The sequence below is a fragment of the Nyctibius grandis genome (assembly GCF_013368605.1).
Source record: "Nyctibius grandis isolate bNycGra1 chromosome 34 unlocalized genomic scaffold, bNycGra1.pri SUPER_34_unloc_2, whole genome shotgun sequence".
Lineage (NCBI taxonomy): Eukaryota > Metazoa > Chordata > Aves > Nyctibiiformes > Nyctibiidae > Nyctibius > Nyctibius grandis.
The window spans coordinates 87,843-110,529 of record NW_027167469.1 but is presented as its reverse complement, the minus strand read 5'-3'; the positions used below and the strand labels follow the sequence as shown (position 1 = coordinate 110,529).

The 22,687-nt window shown below is 49.4% G+C and overlaps 1 protein-coding gene across 1 annotated transcript; it reads right to left on the bottom strand.

Annotated features, from left to right (window-relative positions):
* Positions 1 to 724: 724 nt before the first annotated feature.
* LOC137677038 (olfactory receptor 14J1-like) lies at positions 725 to 21,180 on the bottom strand. Its single transcript, XM_068424229.1, has 3 exons — positions 21,006 to 21,180; positions 1,103 to 1,707; positions 725 to 1,030 (listed from the first exon to the last, which is right to left on the bottom strand). Exons 1-3 carry the CDS (start codon positions 21,178 to 21,180, stop codon positions 725 to 727), a joined length of 1,086 nt encoding a protein of 361 aa, XP_068280330.1.
* Positions 21,181 to 22,687: the final 1,507 nt, after the last annotated feature.

Below are 22,687 nucleotides of genomic sequence, written 5' to 3'. Positions count from 1 at the left end.
CCCTCTAGTGAGTCGTGGTGTGGCCACATCTGGACTAGTGTGTCCCTCTGTGGGAAATCCTGCTCTGGACAGGTGGGGAGGAATTGGAGAGTGCATGCAGGAGGTCTGCACATGTCCTGTACTTAAGGTCCAAAACCTCATCATTGCTGACCCCTTCCATGCCAACAAAATATCCCAGGAACAGGCTGACCCTGGACAACCACCCTGCTCTCCAGGCAGCTCCAGATTCCCTCATACAGGATGAGTGTCTTCAGTGTCACCTGTGGGAAAGCCCTGGGTACATCCCTCAGTTACAGTCAGCATCTTACCTGTCACTGGACACTGACAGGTGACTCCTAAATCCAGTCCTATGTCTCTAAAAGGCAACCAAAAGACACTAAGCTTTATAGTCCTGAACGCACAGAGGAAGAGGAACTTCAGGGGTGCAGTTCTTCAGGCCTCTTTGGAGAAAGAGTCCGGCATGAATGCACAGAAATGGGGGGGATCCCATTTTTTTATAGAGATGCAATGAATGAGGCCAGCTCTGAGCCACTGTTAGACACACTTTTATAAGGGAAGCAGGTGCCACCAAGTAGGTACATGTCTCGTGTAGTAATACAAATGCAGACATTTGTGTAGAAACATAATAACAATGAATAATAATAACAGCAGCAATAGTGATAAATACAATGATTTAAAATACCAAAAAAACAACAAACAAGGATGGAATCAAATGCTGCGGAAGTCATTTATGGAGAGGGGTGGTAAATTTATCACACTTGCAAAAAGTCCATGAAATCAGTTTCCTAATGGCCTCCTTGAGCTCCTGGTTCCTCAAGCTGTAGATGAGGGGGTTCACTGCCGGAGGCACCACCGAGTACAGAACTGCCACCACGAGATTCAGCAATGAAGAGGAGATAGAGGGGGTCTTCAGGTTGGCAAAAAATGATGTGCCTATAAAGAGAGACACCACAGCCAGGTGAGGGAGGCACGTGGAAAAGGCTTTGTGCCGTCCTTGCTGAGAGGGGATCCTCAGCAGGACCCTGAACACCTGCACATAAGATAACACAATGAAAACAAAACACCCAAAACCTAAACAGACACTAACCACAAGAAGACCAACCTTGCTGAGGTAGGAGTGTGAGCAGGAGAGCTTGAGGATGTGGGGGATTTCACAGAAGAACTGGCCCAGGGCATTGCCTTGGCAGAGGGGTAGTGAAAATGTATTGTCCGTGTGCAGCACAGCACTGAGAAGCCCACTGGTCCAGGCAGCTGCTGCCATGTGGACACAAGCTCTGCTGCCCAGGAGGGTCCTGTAGTGCAGGGGTTTGCATATGGCAACGTAGCAGTCATAGGCCATGACAGTGAGAAGAGAATATTCTGCTGTAATCAAGAACACAAAGAAAAAGACCTGGGCAACACATCCTGTGTAGGACATATTTCTGGTGTCCCAGAGGGAATTTGACATGTATTTGGGGAGAATGGTGGAGATGGAGCCCAGGTCAAGAATGGAGAGGTTGAGGAGGAAGAAGTACATGGGGGTGTGGAGGTGGTGGTCACAGGCTACAGCACTGATGATGAGGCCGTTGCCCAGGAGGGCAGCCAGGCAGATGCCCAGGAAGAGCCAGAAGTGCAAGAGATGCTGCTCCCATGTGTCTGCAAATTCCAGGAGGAGGAACTGGGTGATGGAGCTGCTGTTGGACTTCTGCTGCCTCTGGGCATGGGGACCTGTCATAGGAGAAAAAGAGAGTGACAAGTTAGGGGAGACTTCTCTAAGAAAAATTAAAGCTATTTCCCACAGTCTCCCCACCTGTAACACACACACATCCTTTTGTTTTTCTAGGAGACCTTACTTGAGCTCTGTGGATGGAGCCCAGGTTGGTGCTGGCCACATGTGTGATGAAGAGCAGGTCATCTGCCCATGGGCTCTCGATCATCAGCCCTGCTCTGCAGAAGTGGGTAGGGGCAGGGACCAGTCCTGGTGGTCAGCTTTGTACACTAAAACTGTTGTTAATAGCCTGTCAGCATCTGCACCCCCAGTGCTAAGGAACAGGGAGGGCAGAAGGAAGTTTAAGAGTTCTAGGTTCTTTTACAGCTCTCCCTCCATCTCACTGGAGGAGTATTCTCTTGGATGTCAGAAACCCTCAGCATTTCTGCTGCACTCAGGGAGAACAGAGCGAGTCCTGTGAGGCAAGAGGATTGCCTGTGGCTTAGTGCAGAGTGAGGGGAGCTGGTCTGTCCCTCTGTCCTGTTCCCAGTTTCTCTGGGCTTGCACCTTTCTGACATGGAGGGTTATCACACTCCCATGTTACCCTGAAAAATAACCAGAAACTGCTGAGAGCAGAGGGATCCACTGCAGACCACTAAATGTCTCACCCTTTCTGAAGGTCTCAGCACCCCACGTCCAGCCCACGACACTCATGCCTTATTTCACCAACCCAACAGCATTTCCTCAGTTGCAGAGGTTTGTGTTCTCTATGGGGCTTTAAGATAAAACAGAGGTGTTATGAGAAACTCCACCTGCCCAGAGAGCCTGGCAGCAAGAACGAAATAACCACAGCAATAACAGAGACAAGTGGAGAAACAAGGGGAAATCCAGTGAGGGTGTGGCTGGGAGAGGCCAGGGCAGAGGCAGGCGGGCCCTCAGGACAGCGGTACCCTGACCCAGCTGTGCACGCCACCTCCCACACACCAGCATTGCCGGGCAGCTGCTCTCAGCCCCTGTGCTCTGCAGAGGGAACTGGGCACGTGGCTGGAGAGCTGCACCACGGCTCTGCTGGAGCTCTGGCTGCACAGGAGGGGGTTCATGTCCTGGACCCCACAGCTCTGAGGGCAGAGGCTTTGGTGGGTGGGAGAGGAGGCAAGGGGGCTTGCTCAGAGGAAGGGGTCTACATTGGAGGGGGTCACACGGAGTTTTCTGAATTCTCCCTCCCACAACATTTCTGGTTTTAGTTTCCTCTCATTTCCAGATCATATCCCTGCTGCCTAGAGATTTTCCTCCTGTGAGGTGTTTCCCTGTCAGCACTCACAGACCCCATTGTAACCTCTGTGCACTCACCTACACAAACCTGTCTGTTTGCAGGGCACTGGCTGCGTGTGTGTTCCTGTTTGGAGGTTCAGAAGGGCGGAATACCCTGATGGGTTCAGCAAAGGTGATGCTGGTGCTGTCCATAGGCAGAGGAGTGACTGAAGACACATTAGGAGGCTTCTAGCAGACCTACTGACCACTCAAAGTTACAGCTCAGGAGTCTCAGTGACTTGTTCAAACTTGACGATTCCTTTTCTATTTCTCTTTCCCTCCTCCCCCCATTACCCCCCTCAAAGAAGGAAACTGAAAACACAGACTCAGGAAATCTCTTTATCTTTATAGCAAACCCTGCCTTGACCTTCCTCTTGAAACATCCCCTTGCAAGTTTCCTAGTGCTGATCTGGAGCTGTGAGCAGCCCTGGCCCACACAGCACCCTCTCGACACCAGAAGGACCCTGCCCTGCCTGAGGTTACTCCTTCCACCCACAGCTTCTCCCTGCAGCACCAGAGGGAGCTCCCTGGGCAGGCTGAGTGCTGACCCTGGCAGGCAGCAGAGTCCCTGCCCTGGCACAAAGACCCCTGGGGTGAAGGGACCCTGGTCTCAAGGACAGCCCTGGGCACCCCTGGCTGCACGCCCCTCTAGTTGTCCCCAGCAGAAGGCAGCCGTCATGCTCTGTCCCTCTGACAGTGCAGCAGGGAAGCCCTGCTCTGGAGCATGTTCTTCTCCTCTACCACAGAGATACTGTGAGAGACATCCTGACAGATCCTGTACACTGTGGGATGCACCAGCTTCAGGTAATCCCACCAGCAACTGCCCCTGCATTGTCCTGCAGCCAGAGACTTACCATGTCGAGGGCTGTGAAGATTTCTCCCCCAGTGAGCTCTCAGCACCCTCCCACCCCACACTGCCTTTAACCTCTCTCTGCCTGGCTCCTCTCCCCTCGCTGCCTGCAGGCAGTGCCCTCAGCCCTGCTGCGCTCTGCAGAGGAGCTGCTCCTGGGCAGAGCTGTCTCTCTGCAGCGCTGCCCACTTGCCATCAGCTCCCTCCACCCCAGGAGCCCAGCCCAGCTCAGCAGCAGAGGGACCAGCCCAAGGTGTCTCTTCCTCTGTCCCCTCTGGGCTCCCTCCAGGTGTCCCTGGGGCTCCAGGGGAACCTGCTGTGAAACAGGCTGAAGCAATCACTGATGTTTCATCTGACATGTGAGGAGAGACATTTCTTTCTCGTAGCATCATTTCTCATCTCAGAGACAGAGTGAGGTCTAAGACTGACATTTCCTTGTCCCATCATTAGACAGGACAACTGGACCGTGACCGGGAGGGATCTCCCTTACCCCTGCTGAGGGAAGGGATGCAGATGAGTCAATAGAAGCATCTCATTTTTGGTTTTGCAGTCCTGGGACTAGAAGGGGACTCAGCTCCCTCCCCTGAACACCACAAACCCACAGGAGGTGGGATTCCTCTTGCCTCAGGTGTTCAGGTGGGCACAAAATAGGCACCTGCATGTGAGCTCCTTGTCTCAGCCCCCATGGTGATTAATGGAGATGGAGGGCAGGATTGGGCCGTTCTGACACCAGCCTGGTGACATTGAAGGTGTCAGGGGTGGTCAGAGATGTGCAGGTAACTGCAAGCTCTAAGGGAGCAGTTCACAGAGACAGGCCAACATCCAGGACAGGCTGGAGAGCTGGGCAGAGAGGGACCTCATGAAGTTCAACAAAGGCAAGTGTAGGGTCCTGCACCTGGGGAGGAATAACCCCACGCACCAGTACAGGCTGGGGGTGACCTGCTGGAAAGCAGCTCTGCAGAGAAATAGCTGGGAGTTCTGGTGGACAACAAGTTCCCCATGAGCCAACAATGTGCCCTTGTGCCCAGGAAGGTCAATGGTGCCTTCTGACCCCAGCCAGGCTGGGATTGTGTGATTGTGTGTTACTGGGTGCCCTGCGGTTACGCCAGACTGAGACCATTGGTGTTACTAGGAGCAATGGTGTTACTGGGCACTTTGGTTTTACTGGGACCCCTGGTGTTACTGGGAGCACTGGTGTTGCCGGGAGCACTGGGGTTACTGGGAGCACTGAAGTCACTGGTCAGACTGGGAGCACTGGTGTTACTGGGAGCCCTGGTGTAACTGTGTGTAAAGGTGTTACTGGGTGCCCTGATGTTACTGGGAACATTGGGATTTCTGGGCATACTGGGAGCATTAGTTTTCCTGGGTGTCCTGGTGTTACCGGGAGCACTGTTGTTATTGGGAGCGCTGGTGTTACTGGGCACGATGGTGTTACTTGGAGGACTGGGGTTACTGGGAGCACTGGGAGCACTGGTGTTATTGGGAGCCCTGGTGTAACAGGGCATCATGGGAGCACTGCTGTTGCTGGGCCCATTGGTGTTACTGGGCGCCCTGGAGTTACATGGCACACTGGGGTTACTGGGCGCACGGGTGTTGCTTGGACCCCTGGGTTTAGTGGGAGCACTGGTGTTACTGGGCGCCCTGGTGTTACTGGGCGTGCTGGAGTTACTCGGAGCCTGATGTTACTGGGAGATCTGGTGTTACTGGACACAATGATGTTACTGGAAGCCCTGCGGTTACTTGGCAGACTGGGAGCACTTTTGTTAATGAGAGCCCTGGAGTTACTGGGAGCACTGTTGTAACTGGGTGCACTGGAGTTACTGGGCGCCCTGGTGCTCCTGGCTGCACTGGACCTACTGGGAGCACTGGTGTTACTTCAAGCACTGGTGTTAATGGGCACCCTGCTGTTACTGGGTGCATTGGTGTTACTGGGTACTCTGGTCTTACTGGGCACACTGGGGTTACTGCGGGTGCTGGTGTTACTGGGAGCACTGGATTTACTGGGCAGGCTGGGAGTACTGGTGTTAATGAGAGCCCTGGTGTTACTGGGAGCACTGGTGTCAATGGGAGTTCTGGTGGTTCTGGGCGTGCTGGGGTTACTGAGCGCTATGTGCTTACTGGGAGCTCTGAGGTCACTGAGCAGACAGGGAGCACTGGGTTTACTGAGAGCAATGGTGTTATTGGGAGCACTTGGGTTGCTGGGAGCCCCAGGAGCATTCGGTTACTGGGAGCACTGGCAGCACTGGGTGTTACTGGGAGCACTGGGGTTACTGGGCAGCCATGGTGCACTGGGACTACTGGGAGCATAGGACACTGTTGGTACTGGGTGTCCTGGTGCTACTGGTGTAAATTGGCACGCTGGGATCACTAGTGTTAGTGGGCGCACTGCTTTTACAAGGGAGCACCGCAGTTACTGGGAACCCTGGTGTTACTGGGTGCATCTATTTTACTGGGAGCCCTGGGGCTACTGGGCAGACTGGGAGAGCTGGTGTTACTGGGCATGCTGAGGTTACTGGGCACATTGCTGTTATTGGGAGCCATGGTGCTACTGGGACCACTGGGGTTACTGGGCAGACCTGGGTTACTGGGAGCATTGGTGTTACTGGGAGCCCTGGTGTAACTGGGTGCAGAGGTGTTACTGAGTGCCCTGGTGTTACTAGGAGCACTGGTGATATTGGGACCATTTGGGTTACTGGGTGCACTTGGGTTACTGGGTGTGCTGGTGTTACTGCGTGCACTGGTGTTACTGGGAGCACTGGGAGCCCTGGGAGCACTGGGGTTACTTGGAGCACTGCTGATACTGGGAGCCTGGGGCTTCCAGAAGGCAGCTGCATGCTCCTGCCCTAAGAGCTGCTCAGCCACCCATCACATCACATACACCCACACATAGAAGGTTCCTGCTCCAGCCCTATCGCCTGCTCATGTACACGTGACACCACAAACCCCTGCACACCCCAGCTGCAGGCTCCTGCCCTGACAGGTACAGAGCCACCAGGGACATCACAAGCAGCTGCACATCCCAGTGTCCTGCTCCACACCTATTGGCTACTCGCTCACCTGTGGCCTCCCAGGAACGAGAATAAATCAGGGGCGGGCTTCTGTCCTAGCACCTAATCAGCCATCAGTGACATCAGAATCAGCTGCAGAAGCCAGGTGCATACTCCTGCCCTATGACCTGCTCAGGCACATGTGACATCATAAGTACCTGCACCAGCCAGCTGCACGCACCTGCCGTAACTGCTACAGAGCCACCAGTGCCACCACAAGCAGGTGCACCAGCCAGCTGCAGGCTCCTGATCTATCAGCTAGTCAGACAACAGTGACAACAGAAGCAGCTGCACAAGTCAGGGATAGCATCTAGGGTGGGACGTGGTTGCCATGTTAGAAATCTGCTCTGTGATGGTTCCCCAGGCAACCTGGCCTGCATTCTTAGATGTTTGCACACCAAGGGAGTCCTGTTTAACATATTTGGTGATGACACGGACAGTGGGATTGAGTGTGCCCTCAACAAGTTTGCCGATGACACCAAGCTGTGTGGTGCAGTTAACATGCTGGAGGGAAGGGATGCCATCCAGAGGGACCTGGACAGGCTTGAGAACTGGGCCTTTGCAAACCGCATGAAGTTCAACAAGGTGAAGTGCAAGGTCCTTCATGTGGGTTGGGGCAATCCCAAGCACAAATACAGGCTGGGCAGAGAACGGATTGAGAGCCGCCCTGAGGAGAAGGACTCGGGGATGATGGTTGACGAGAAGCTCAACATGAGCCGGCAATGTGTGCTTGCAGCCCAGAAGGCCAACCGCATCCTGGGCTGCATCAAAAACAGCATGGCCAGCAGGGCGAGGGAGGTGATTGTGCCCCTCTACTCTGCTCTCGTGAGACCCCACCTGGAGTACAGTGTCCGGCTCTGGGGCCCCCAACATAAGAAGGACATGGAGTTGTTGGAACGAGTCCAGAGGAGGGCCATGAAGATGATCAGAAGGCTGGAGCACCTCTGCTATGAAGAGAGTCTGAGAGAGTTGGGGCTGTTCAGCCTGGAAAAGAGAAGGGTCTGGGGAGACCTTCTTGCAGCCTTCCAGTACCTGAAGGGCCTACAGGAAAGCGGAAGAGGTATTTTTTTTGCAAGGACAAGTAGTGACAGGACAAGGGGTAACAGTTCAAAATTGAGAGAAGGTAGATTCATGTTAGATATTAGGAAGAAATTCTTTACTGTGAAGGTAGCGAGACAGTGGAACATGTTGCCCAGAGAAGTTGTGGCTGCCCCCTACCTGGCAGTGTTCAAGGCCAGGTTGGATGGGGCTTGGAGCAACCTGGTCTAGTGGAAGGTGTCCCTGCCCATGACGGGGCGTTGGAACTAGATGATCTTTAACGTCCCTTCCAACCAAAGCCATTCTATGATTCTATGAATTTGTGTCCATTTCTTCTTGTGTGTAGTTACGACTGGTGCTGGCACTGGTTGCTTCTATGGTTCAGATGCATCACCCATCACCAGGGTCTGAGTAGCCGCAGTGCCTTTCACAGGGTTTTGAGTAGCCACAGCCACGGGGGTTGGGCAGCTGCAGTGCCTGTCGCCAGGGTCTGTGTGGGCATTGATCTCCTGATAGTAGTCTTAGATAGCTGTTTATCACTAAATAAGACCTGAAGCCCATTGAGGAACATGCTGGTCCCATGCAGTAGGACCACGCTGGTTTCAGCATCCCAAGGATATTCAAAATTTTCAGAATTCTCAAACGCTGTTGTAATTAGCCCGGCAGAGCAGGTGAAGTCGTGGGAAGATGTCTCAGCCATAAGTCGGCTCCCCGGCGAGAAAAGATAAAAAGTGTAATTATTAACGGTCTGCAGGAGATGGCAGCCGAAGTACGGAGATGACGGCACTGCTGGCTACAGGTACAGGATGAGTCTCACTCTCGGTGTCACACAGTACAGCCGAAGGGAACCTTTGAGCCAGGCTCCAGAGATGATAACCAGCACAACAGGGAGCAAGTCAGGTGTTACATCCCACAGCTATAACAACAACTTAGGGAGCAAATAAATCAACAATGTGACCAGTGACAATTAAACAATACAATGAGTACTTACAACAAATTTGTTTTAACAGACTGATGAGATCTGTTGTTATCTCAACTGTTTGTGCTCCACGTTAGGCAGCAAAAAGGTACTGTTGCGTTTTAACCCCAGCCGACACCTAAGCACCACTCAGCCGCTCACTAACTCCTCCCCCCACCTTGGTGGGATGGGGAGGAAAAGTGCAAAAAGTAAATAAAACTTGTGGGTTGAGATAAAGACAGTTTAATAGAACAAAACAGAAGAGAATAATAACAACAATAATAATCATAGAATTACAGAATCGTAGGATGGTTGCTGTTGGAAAGGACCTTTAAGATCGAGTCCAGCCATTACCCTAACACTACCAAGTCCACCACTAAACCATATCGCTAAGCACCACATCTACACGTCTTATAAATACCTCCAGGGATGGTGACTCCACCACTTCCCTGGGCTGCCTGTTCCAATGCTTTATAACCCTTTCAGTGAAGAAATTTTTCCTGACATCCAATCTAAACCTCCCCTGGTGCAACATGAGGCGGTTTCCTCTCATCCTATCACTTGTTACTTGGGAGAAGAGATCAACACCCACCTTGCTTACAACCTCCTTTCAGGTATTGTAGAGAGTGATAAGGTCTCCCCTCATCCTCCTTTTCTCCAGGCTAAACACTCCCAGTTCCCTCAGCTGCTCCTCATAAGACTTGTGCTTCAGACCCTTCACCAGCTTCGTTGCCCCTCTTTGGATTCGCTCCAGCACCTCAATGTCTTTCTTGTAGTGAGGGGCCCAAAACTGAACACAGGATTCAAGGTGCGTCCTCACCAGTGCCAAGTACATAGGGACGATCACTGTCCTAGTCCTGCTGGCCACATTATTGCCAATACAAGCCAGGATGCTGTTGGCCTTCTTGGCCACCTGGGCACACTGCTGGCTCATATTCAGCTGGCCATCGACCAACACTCCCTGGTCCTTTTCCACCAGGCAGCTTTCCAGCCTCTCTTCCCCAAGCCTGTAGCGGTGCATGGGGTTGTTGTGCCCCAAGTGCAGGACCCGACACTGAGCCTCGTTGAACCTCAGTACTGAGGAGAAGGAACACGCCTCCACACAATCCGATGTGAATCAAAGTGAAGACGTTTATTAAGCATAACCTGTCCCTTTTATACATTTTGTACTTTCCCTGGCTGTAAGCATGTGCACTGCTATTCGTTAATATTACTAAACATCCTCTTCTTTGATGTGTTGATTGGTCACTGCTCTGCCACTGGTCCTTCCTTAATTGGCTCCATCAGTTCTTGTTTCGTCTCCTCTGCGTTCGGCTCCCACCGGCTACTCCCTCAATTCTTTTTTGCTCAGCTACTGTTTTTCCTCATCTCTCCAAGGTCGGCTTGTTGACACTAGCTACATGAATCTTCTCACGCAGCTAAGCCTTCACTCCATACTCTCATACTTCTGGCTCATTACATGACCATTCTGCTCCAAAAACCCCTCTACAATCCCCCCTTTCTTTTCTTGAGCCAGAAAGGCCGTGTTTATTGTCCGCTGCAGGGCCCTTTGCAAGCAGGAGAATAAACACGGTAATACAAGGATGACAATACAAATCACAAACAATCCCATCAATAGCATTTTAATCAATCCGACCAGACACCCTCCAATTCCCAAATTACCCAACCAGTCATCCAGAAACCCATACTGTTCCCGTATTTTCTGTGTGGCATCCATGAGCTCTTTGATCTGCTTATAAATTGACCTGGAATGATCGTTCAGATCCATGCAACACATCCCATCAAACTCCTGACATCCGTGACCATGCACTAATAATAAAAAATCTATAGCAACTCTATTTTGTAAGGTAGCATGTCGGATACTATCTACATCATTGGCTAATGTTCCTAAAATTCTAGAAGTTTGATCAGCTCTTTTTGCAACCCAGCAAGCTAAATTTCGCAATTGTGTTAGTCCTTGTGCAGCAGCAACACCCAGTGCAAAAATAGAAGAAAGAACTACTTTGATCCTAGACCATAGTTCTACCTCATCTTTACATTCTTTCCCTAAGATAGTGACACTTCTTTTAATCTTGTGTAGGTTAGTGTGGTTTAATATGACCTTTCGTGTAGGCATTAGTAGGCTTAATTTACCTATGGTACACGGACCTCCCAGTTTTTTACTGGGCAGCCCTGGCCAAGCCCTATCTCCACAAATTAGGAATAAGCCTTCTGGTAATTTTCTAGGCATGGCCAAATCCGGTGCTGGCTCTGTTCGACTGCGCCCTACGTTTGCACACCAGATAGATTCATTTTGCCACAATGGATTACTGGGTGTGACATTTTGTAATCTCTTTATGTTGTTCTGATAAATGTTTGATCCCTCTGTGTAATTGAAAAACACACAGGATTCTGCCTCTAAAGTTCCTAGGATGTCAAGTTCTTGGGGCTCTAAGGGACTGACAGGCAAGCTATCGTTCCATAAATCCCAATGTTCGCCACATTTCATTGCATTCTCACAGAGGCTCTGTTTCAGCACTTTCAACCCTGCCACTATCTCCTTACTTTCAGATCTGTTTAAGGGGACCCCCACTAGAAATGTATGAAAGGGTTGTTCAGGCTGAGCTAAGGAGGCACAAAACTGCGTCTGGTTCAAGCTCTGCATCAGAGTCACCCAAACGTTGTGATTCCCCTCCCACGGTGTCGGTGGAAGGACTATCAGTTGATGACCTTTTGTCAGGTCCAGGATCCAAAGCAGGCTTAACACTGAAAAAACAACCCCTTGCTTCATCATGACTGCGCCTTTTGCTCCCTTTTCTATACCTCCCACGCAAACCTTTTTTCACACTTCCCGCAGTCAGGACACTGGATTTCTTGAGAGGTCAGCGTTCCGAGGCAGATCCTGAGTTGGCTCCTGTAGTTCGGGTTGTTTTTGTAGCTGCGGCTTCACCCACTTAGCTGGTACCCATTTGGCTCCTGTATCTGTAACGACACATGCATACCCTCGACCCAACGTTATTAATTTCATTGGACCTTCCCACACACCAGTCACCCCATTTTTTACCATCACTTTGGCTTGTTCCTGTTCTTTCTGAAAAGCCTCCATACCTCCCTTTAACCCTGCACCATGTTTTACTGCTGGAGGTACAGAGTAGTCCTGTGGCAAGCGTAAAAGGTTTAGTACATAAAGCACTTTATACAACCTGTCAGGAGGAGATAGCCCTGGCTCTCCCCGTTTTTGTTTTTGTAAAAGGTGTTTCAGAGTTTGATTCATGCGCTCCACAATAGCTCGTCCCGTTGGTGAATGTGGGACACCTGTTACATGTGTTATACCCCACAGCTGGAAAAAGTCCTGTGTGGCACGTGCCACATAGCCTGGGCCATTGTCCGTTTTAATCGTCTGTGGAATGCCCAGGGCTGCAATAGCAGAACGCAGGTGTCGTTGAACGTGTTTGCTGGATTCGCCTGTTTGTGCTGTAGCCCAGGTAGCAAGGGAGAAACAGTCAACACTCACGCGGACATATTTCAGCCGTCCAAATTCGGGGATGTGTGTTACATCCATTTGCCATATCTCCAACGGTCCAGTACCGCGGGGGTTGACATCAGGTGCTAAACCACCCCCAAGATGTTGACAGTCTGGACAGGACTGGACTATCCCACGTGCATCTGCACTGCGTAGCCCAAACTGACGCCGCAATACCTTAGCAGATTGATGGAAAAAGGCATGGGATCGTTGTGCTTGAGCGAAGCGATCAATTGAAGGCGCAGCCCAGGCAGGTGTGACAAGTTTGTCTGCCCGAGCATTGCCTTCAGCTAAGCCTTCCAGGAGTCCTGTGTGACTACGGATATGTGTGACGAAATATGGATGCAGTCGCTCCGTCAGCAAAAGCCATAATTCATGAAAAAGTTGGTATAGTTGTTCATTAGCTATCTCTTTGAGCAGAGCACGCTCCATCCTCTGGACAATCCCTACGACATATAAAGAGTCACATACCACATTAACAGGTGCTGTGTTCCATTGCCGGAAGACCTCCACCACAGCTCGCAATTCTAATTGTTGTGTAGACCCTTGAATGTCAGATAAAATTACATCATGCCACTTCCCATTGTCTAGCCATGTTAGTGCTGCTTTTTGAGCTTTGCCTCCAGCATCTGTAAAAACAGTGACACCCCTGACTGGACGTTCTGACCTTTTTGGTAATTCTTCCCATTGACCCAATTGCAGCATGGAGAAGTATTTGTGAGGGGGTAGATGTACCTTCAACTCGCCCCTATAATCCAATAACGCAACTTGTAATGGTATGGAATTTTGTAATGCCCATTGTAGATACTCTGCAACCAGTGGAATAACCAAAAAAGCAGGTTCGACGCCTGCTATCTCTACAACCCTCTGCCTTCCTTTCATTACACGTTGAGCTATGGCGTCTACTTTCGTAGTGATGGTATGTTTTGGTTGCATTGGCAAAAAGATCCATTCCAGCACATGTAGAGGATCCTCGTCAGTCACCCACTGCATAATTAATGCCAGGGGGTGGCGATCGTGATTGATAACCAATACTCCAATACTGTAATCTGGGTCCCAACGGTGAGTGTATGCCATAGCTATTTTGGTGCTCAGGTGTTTCAATGCCTGCTCAGCTTCCTGTGTCAATGTGCGGGGGGCATCTGCGCCACCTCCTCCCTTTAGCAATTGCATCAAAGGTGCCAATTCAGCATTGGTGAGACCACACAGGGTTCGCACTCAAATGAGGTCTCCCAACAGTTTTTGCACATCATTTAAAGTAGAGATGTTCACTCGAACCTCTAATTTTTGGGGTCTAACAGTTGCTTTGGTAATTTCCCACCCAAGCTACTTCCAATTTTCCTCCTGTTGTACCTTTTCTGGGGCTATTTGCAATCCACCTTTTGCTAGTTCAGTCTGCAGTGTATTAATCAGTTGGTTTTTATCCAATTATTTCCCTGCTATTAGAATGTCATCCATATAATGGTATATGATCAAATTTAGGTAATTCCTTCGTACAGGAGCAAGTGCCCAGGCCACATACATTTGGCACATTGTTGGTGAATTTTTCATACCCTGTGGTAACACAACCCAATGATATCGTTTCATAGGTGCAGTTTTGTTCACTGATGGCACCGAAAAGGCAAATTTTTGATAATCATTGGGGTGCAATGGGATAGCAAAAAAACAATCTTTTAAGTCAATGATTAAAATGTCCCAGTTTTTAGGAATCATATCAGGGGATGGAGTCCCGGTCGCAGGGTTCCCATATCATCCATGATCTCATTGATTTTTCGAAGGTCATATAACAAATACCATTTTCCACTTTTCTTTGGTATGGTGAATATTGGGGTGTTCCATGGACTTGTTGTGGGTTCAATGTGACCTTTTTCCAGTTGCTCCTGTATCAAGTTTTCAAGATGGGCGATTTTTTCTGCAGACAGCGGCCATTGATCAACCCAAACTGGGTTTTCTGTTTTCCAGTTTAATTTTAGGATTGGTCGCCCTTCATCAATGGCTGCCACTAAAAACCCTCACTGTTGGTTACCAAACGGACTCCTAATTGACTCAAAGCATCCCTCCCCAATAGACAAATGGGGACAGGCAGCACATACGGCCTTACTGTGCACGTGCTCCCATCCTTCAATTTACAACAAATCACAGTTTTGCTAATTTTGGTGGTCTGTATTCCCCCAACCCCCATAATGGACGTTAGTGGGGTCTCCAGGGGCCATGACTGAGGCCACGCCTCTTGACTTACTGTGGTGACATCTGCTCCAGTATCAATTAACATAGTGACCATGCAAGTTTTCTCACCTGGTTCTTTAAGTGTTACCCCTTCGGTTTGTTTTGCTTTACTGATGTCCATTGCCAGGTAAATTTCAGCTTGGTCTGTTGAACCAAATCCCCCACTTCCTCTTATTCAATTTTCAGTTGTGGGCACAGCTGATTGGAAGGGGACAAGTTGTCCAATTTTGGCTCCTTCAGGTATGTGAATTGGTGGTAAAGGTGTCCACACCCTTATGGATATGATACCTGTAAAATCAGCATCAATTACACCGGCTAACACGAAAAGACCTTTTCGAGTTGTGGAAGACCGCCCAATAAGCAAGGCACTCAGGCCGTGGCCCAGTGGGCCTTTCATGTTGGTGGGAATACACTGTACTTGCGAGTCCACTAAAGTTACCTCTACCACTGTGGCCACGTCCACTCTGACACTCCCTGCTGTGGCGGCGGTGATGCCATCCGGGCAGCCTGGACTGAGGACCCATTTTGTGTCATTGCACTGGGTCTCTTCACGCTCACACCCCCGTTTCCCAAAGGGATTCCACCCTTGGTAAATTTGGACCTACACTCATTTGCACAGTGACTGTATTTCTGACGATTACAGGTTCCCACAAAACCGCTCCCACCGTTCCCTTTTTGTTTTACCACTCGGCATTGTGTTTTGACGTGGCCTGGTTTCCCACAGTTAAAACATTTTGGGCCTCGATCACCTTTCCCTTGGCGCACTAGGGTTTAACAGCAGCTGCAAAAGCAGTTGCCAAGTGTCCGGCAGTTTCTTCAGCTGTGCCGACTCGTTCGCAAGCATCCATCATTTCTGCAAGGCTAGAATGTTTCGGCAGTCCCTGTAAAATACGCTTACAAGTGGGGTTAGCATTGTCTACCACTAATGTCATTAATAAAGCTTCTCGGGCAACATCAGTTAGTGACGCCTGTTCTAACGCTTCACGCAACCTTTCCAAAAAATGCATATAATGTTCATTCGGTTCTTGTTTCACCCTGGTGTATAAAAGTGTTACCTTTCCATCCTCAGGGAGGGTTTTGAAAGCCTCCCTTGCCAAAGCTGCCGATTGTGTTAGGATTTCTGCACTCAGACCAGACTGAAGCTGCGGGTCACTAAAATTACCTTCCCCAACAAGTTTGCCATATGTTGCCAGCTGTAACGGATCGCCCTCCCCTCATTCCAGATTTTTTTAGGCAGTAATTTTTGCTGCATCATACCATCGGGATCGCCACAATAGTTCCTGCATAGGTGTTAGTATCATTGCCATAAGTTGCCTACAATAAAATGGGGTTAAAAGCATAGACATAAAAATGATATTGATAAATGATTGCGTATACTGTGAATGCAGCCCATTCTGTTGTATTGTTTTACGGGCTTCCTTAATAATCTCCCATTGAAAACCCACCCACTGATTTGGTCTATTTTGACCTCCTATAATTACTGGGAAGGCTGTTGGAAGAGTTTCGTCTTCCACTAATGCATTTTGAATAACTCCTCTCCACCGCAGCCATGGATCCCCGTCATTATTCACATCCTTACTACCCACACCCGCACCACCGCTCGCACCCGCGTCCCCTCCACCCATTCCATGTGACCCCTGCTCCTCAATTTGGTTCTGTAAATGGATTAAAGCATCAACTTCCTCTTTCTGTTGCCTTTCAGTTAATATTTTTCGTCTTTCCAACTCCTCCAGCTTCCTTAAAAGTTTTTCCGCCCACTTTGGGTCCCGGACAGGCTTAAATGGATCAGCAGCGGTAGCAGGAGACGGAGGGATTGATGGCAGTAAAGGAGGATACTCGTATCTTGACTGTCTTGGCAGCTTGAGCGGGGGCAGGGGTTCGGGCCATGGTTCATTGACTACCATTTCAACTTTCTCTGCCTCCTCTGCTTTCTGTGGCACAGCTGCTTTTTTAGTCTCCACTCCTCCCTCCTCCTCCGCCAGAGGTGCCAATGGAGCAGAGAAGACTGGAATTGGCATTTGGCCAGAAACTCGGAGCCCCGCTGGAAACGCCTCCGGTGTTGAAGGACTCAAGGCTGCAAATGCTCCAGCTGCTATGGATCTTTCTGCTTTCATATCTTGGAGAGCGGTAAGAACAACTCTCCATGCAGTAGCTAATTCTTTAGCATCCTTATCCCCACTACTCACTGCATCCCATAGTACTTTCCCGATTTTTTCCCAGGTGTCTACCTTAAAGGTACTTTGTGGGTCGGGGGGAAACCCATGTTCTCGACACCAGACTAACAGTCTCCGGAGCGAATGCTCATTGTATTTCACTCCTCTTGGAGAGTATATGCAGGAGGAGCCTCACTATCGCACTTTCCTCTTTAGAAATATTTTGGCTCATCTCCGTTCCCTGGCTGATCACCTCACTGGTTGTCCCATTGCAACGTACGTTATTTTCTTTTTTTCCCCTCGGGCCGTGCTCCTTCCCGTCCCGGTCTCAGTCCAGCTGAGCCGCTCTCCAGCCGTGGTGTCTCTTTCTGGGCTGTTCCCCGAGTCGTCTGCCGATCGGTAGTTGTTTCAGGATCACGTCGGTTCCTCGCTAAGTCAGAATCACGTTGGCGTCACCATCTGAGGAGAGAAAACAACGGACTCCACACGATTCAATATGAATCAAGTGAAAGTCCTTTTATTAAGCAAAACTATCCCTTTAGATACAATTTTTACTTTCCCTACGCGCGATCACGCATATTCATATTGGTTATAATTCTTGTCCACGAGGCAGTCACACGTCTTAGCGAACTACTGATTGGTTTACGCAATATAGCAAGTCTCTTACGATTGGTCCTTCTTACTCCGCTCTTCATCGGTTACTTTTCGCTGATTTCTCAGTTCTTAGTTGCTTAACTGCTGATTTCTTGTTTTCTCTCCTCAAGGCTGCTGACTCCTCAAAGTTGCTTTTGCCGCTTGCTACGTGCTTAGTCCCAGGTCCCAAATGGCTGGCTCAGAACATGTCTGTTTTCCTCCAAATACGTCCCTACACTACCCTTCATCCAGTTCTTCACCCAGTGCACTGTGAACCTGCTCATCTCACAGTTCAACAACTTGTAGCTCGATGCTGTGAGGGACAATATAAAAAGCCTTACTAAAGTCCAGAAAAACTACATCCACCTCCTTCCCTTCATCCACTGGTCAGGTGACCTTATCATAAAAGGACATCAAATCAGTTAAACAGGACTTTTCCTTTGTGAACCAATGTTGGCTGTGCCTGATGATTGCATTGTCCTTTAAATGCCTTTCAGTACTACCCAGTATCATCTTCTTCATAATTTTTCCAGGAACTGAGGTTAGACTCGCAAGTGTGTAGTTCCCTGGGTCTTCCCTTTTGCTCTTCTTGTAAATTGGAATAACATTGTCTAGCTTCCATTCAGCAGGGACCGCCTCAGGTCCCAAGACCTTTGGCAGGTGATCGAGAGGGGTCCTGTCATAACATAGTATCATGGAATTATAGAATCGTAGAATCATTTTGGTTGGAAAGGACCTTTAAGATCATTGAGTCCAACCATTAACCTAACACTACCAAGTCCACCACTAAACCGCATCCCTAAGCATGACATCTACTTGTCTTTTAAATCCCTCCAGGGATGGTGACTGCACCACTTCCCTGGGCAGCCTGTTCCTTCAGTACTCTGGGCCGAAACCCATCAGGCCCCATGGACTTGTGACCATTCAGCTGATACAGCTGGTCCTTGACAATTTCAGTGTCCACAAATGGAAAGTCACTGTTCCTGCAGCCACATTCCTGCAACTCAGGGGACCGGGCAGCCCAATGTCTATCAGGCAGCCCAATGTCTATCAGTATTATTGAAGACTGAGGCAAGAAAAGCATTGAATGCCTCCACTTTAACTTCAACCCTCTTAGTCAGGTGACCATCTTCAAGCAGTATTTGTCTAATGTTTTCTTTAGACCTCCTTTTGCTATTGACATACATAAAATGCTGTTCTTGTTGTCTGACAAACATTGGACAGTTTGAATTCTAACTGAGCTCTGGCCTTTCATGTCTTCTCCCTGCGTATATGAACCACAGCTCTGTAATCCTCCTGCAGACCCTGACCTTGCTTCCAGAGATTGTACAATTCATCTTCCCTCTTGACTTCCAAGAGCAGTTCTCTGTTCAGCCAAGCTGGTCTTCTGCCCCACTTGCTTGGCTTGTGACACAATAGGATAATGCCTGCTCCTGTGCTTCTAAAAGGCGGCTCCTAAAAACTGACCAGCACTCGTGGACTCTGAAGCCCTCAAAAGCATTTCCCAGGGGACACTGCTAAGTAGCAACTTTGCTGAACTTTTTTTCTCATTACACCAAAAATTATAAACTCAACCGTTTCATGATCCCTGTGGTCAAGACAGCCATATACCATCACATCCCCCACGAGTCCTCCTCTATTCAGAAACAGAAAATCCAGGAGGGCATTTTTCCTCGTTGGCTCACTGAGTACCTGTGACAAAAAGTTATCTCCTACAAACTTCAAGATTTTCCAAGACCTGCTCATCACCACGGTATGATATTCCCAGTGGATGTCTGGGAAGTTGAAATCTCCCATAAGGACAAGGGCTACCGATCCAGAGATTTCTCCTAATTGCCTGTGCAATAACTCATCAATGCTTACATCCTGGCTGGGCAATTGATACCATACCCTCACTACAACATCTCCTTTGTTTTCCATCCCCCTAATCCTCACCCAGAGGCTCTCAACCACATCATCAACAACTGTAAGGGCTGTACAATCAAATCTTTCCCTCACGTACAGTGCGACACCTCCACCTCGCCTGCCCTGCCTGTCCCTCTTGAGCAGCCTGTAGTCCTCCATCCCAGCACTCCAATCGTGGGACTCACTCCCCTGAGTCTCACTAATACCAGTGGTATTGTAGCTCTGGGAGCTGACCAACGCTTCCAGTTCATCCTGTTTGTTTCTCATACTGCCTGTGTTGGTGTATAGGCATGTCAGATATGCTCCTGAGCCCTCCATGCTCCCAGGAGCAGTATAAATGTTCCTACTAGTATTGCCACCCTCAGGCGGTGCCATGCCAGCTCTTGGCTTACCTACCGCAGTCCTTTTGGTATCCTCTTTCCCCATCGATTCTGGTTTAAAGCTTACGCCAAAGACACGTTTTTCCCATCGGGACAAGTGGATACCATCAGGTCCCAATATACCTTGTCTCTTGAAGGCTCTTCATGGATTATAAACATAAAGTTTTGGTGGAGGCACCAGTCTTGGAGCCAGGTATTCATAACCTGGACTCGCCTGTTTCTTCCAAAGTCTCCCCCCATTACTGGGAGGATTAAGGAAAACCCTACCTGTATTTCTGAATTTTTTAGCATTCTTCCCAGGGCTCTGAAGTCTCTTTTGATTTACCTCAATTTTTTATGTGACACCTTCTGGACCCACTTGAAAAAGCAGGAATGGATTTTAGTCTGAGGAGGAGGAGAAAGAGGAGGCAGCAGGAGACCACAGCATGAAGAGAAGGAAAAGGAGGAGGAGGAGGAGGAGGCAGCAGGAGAATCGTAGAATCATAGAGTTGTATTGGTTGGAAAGGACTTTTAAGATCATCGAGTCCAATCTTTAACTTAACACTATCAAGTCCACCCCTAAACCATGTCCCTAAGCAGCACATCTACATGTCTTTTAACTACCTCCAGGGATGGTGAAACAACCACTACACTGGGCAGCCTGTTCCAAGGCTTCACAACCCTTTCAGTGAAGACATTTTTCCTGATATCCAACCTAAACCTCCCCTGGTGCAACTTGAAGCCGCTTCCTCTTGTCCTACTACTTGCTGCTTGGGAGAACAGATTGAAACCCACCTCTCTACAACCTCCTTTCAGGTAGCTGTAGAGAGTGATAAGGTCTCCCCTCAGCCTCCTTGTCTCCAGGCTAAACAATCCCAGTTCCCTTATGCGCTCCTCACAAGACTTGTGCTCCAGACCCTTCACCAGCTTGTTGCCCTTCTTTGGACATGTTCCAGCACCTCGATGTCTTTCTTGTAGTGAAGGGCCCAAAACTGAACACAGTATTTGGGGTGCAGCCTCACCATTGCCCAGTACAGGGGGATGATCACTTACCTAGTCCTGTTGGCCACACGATTTCTGATACAAGTCAAGATGCTGTTGGCCTTCTTGGCCACCTGGGCACACTGCTGGCTCATGTTCAGCTGGTTGTTGACCAACACCCCCAGGTCCTTTTCCGCCAGGCAGCTTTCCAACCACTCTTCCCCAAGCCTGTAGTGGTGCATGGGGTTCTTGTGCCCCAAGTGCAGAACCTGACACTTGGCTTTGTTGAACCCCATACGGTCGGCCTTGTCCCATTGACCCAGCCTGTCGAGATCCCTCTGCAGAGCCTTCCTACCCTCCAGCAGATCAACAGTCCCGCCCAGCTTGGCCTCATCTGCAAACTTACTGAGCGTGCACTCGTTCCCCTCGTCCAGATCGTTGATAAAGATATTGAACAGAACAGGCCCCAATACTGAGCCCTGGGGAACACCACTTGTGACCAGCTGCCAACTGGATTTAACTCCTTTCATGACAGCTCTTTGGGCCTGGCCATCCATACAGTTTTTTACCCAGTGAAGTGTACGCCCATCCAAGCCATGAGCAGTCAGTTTCTCCAGGAGAATGCTGTGGGAGATTTCGTTAAAGGCTTTACTAAAGTCTAGGTAGACAACATCCACAGCCTTTCCCTCATCCAGTAAGCGGGTCACCTTGTCATAGAAGGAGATCAGGCTAGTCAAGCACGACCTGCCTTTCATAAACCCATGCTGACTGGGCCTGATCGCCTAGTAGTCCTGTACACGCCGCGTGATGTCAGTAAAGATGATCTGCTCCATAACCTTCCCTGGCACACACTTGTTTCTGTCTTGACAGAAAGACTTCATGTACATATGGATCCAGGCTCCCTGTTTACATAATATCAATAAAGAATCCAGTAGAATATTATTTGTCTCAGCTCCACACAGCTTGATGCATTCCAGCCTTGCCAGCGTCCTTGGCCATCTCCATCACAGACTGTTCTACATGCTTCTACACCTGCCCCTCTTTCCCTGCAGGCTGTAGGCACCCTTGTAGTGAGTAGCATCTCACTTTGCTGCCTTGCTCTCAACATACCACTTCCCTATCTATCTTCACTGATGTGTCTCCATTCTCACTGGCTGTTTGTTGAAACACAAAGCCATGGGCTGATCCAGACTCCCTCTGGGCGATCTCTTGCACCACAGCACTACCCTTCAAGTGACATTTCTTCCTCCTGACATCCAGTCTTGACTTTCCAAATTGCACTTTGTGACATTTTTCCTCTCTCTCGCTTTTTCCCACCACTAAGGAAAGCTCTACCATCTCAAAAACTTCAAACAGGGAACCCAACCTGCTAGCCTTCTTGTGGTCTTTCACCTGACCAGAGAGAAGTAACCTCACCATCATCCTCTAAATCACATGACTGCTGCTGGCCTTTCAGTATCTCAGATCAGAACAACCATGTGCCTGCTGCTGTCCCGTCACGTACTCAGGCAGAATGGACATGACAACCCATATGCAAGCCCTCTTCCTGGATAGGGCCTATGGGGCACTTTTGCAGAGGTAATTTCCCAGTCATGTTCCTGCTGCTGGCCTATCGCCTACAGAGACAGAACTGACCTCACAGTCCCCTTCACAGCCATACGCTTCCTGCTGGATTACGAGTTTCTGAGACACAACTGACCTCATAATACCATACTCATCCATCACCCTCCTATGGCCCAGGACCTGATCAGATAAAATTATGCTGTTTTATCAAATTTATCCAATATAGTTCCTGCTGCGAGGACACTGCTGTGTGCCCCAACCATGCACACCCACACTGTCTAGATGTACACTGGTGTTTTCTTCTTCAGGCCACATTCTTGGGCATGTTCTTGAGATAATCTTTGGAAGAAGACCCAAGCCTTCAGGCACTGCCCTGAGCAGATCACCTTTCTTTATCGAAAAGCTGTTAAGGTGGCCAGCTCTGTCACAGAGGTGCCCATTGCCTGTCCCTGCCTGTGGTCACAGGACTACCAT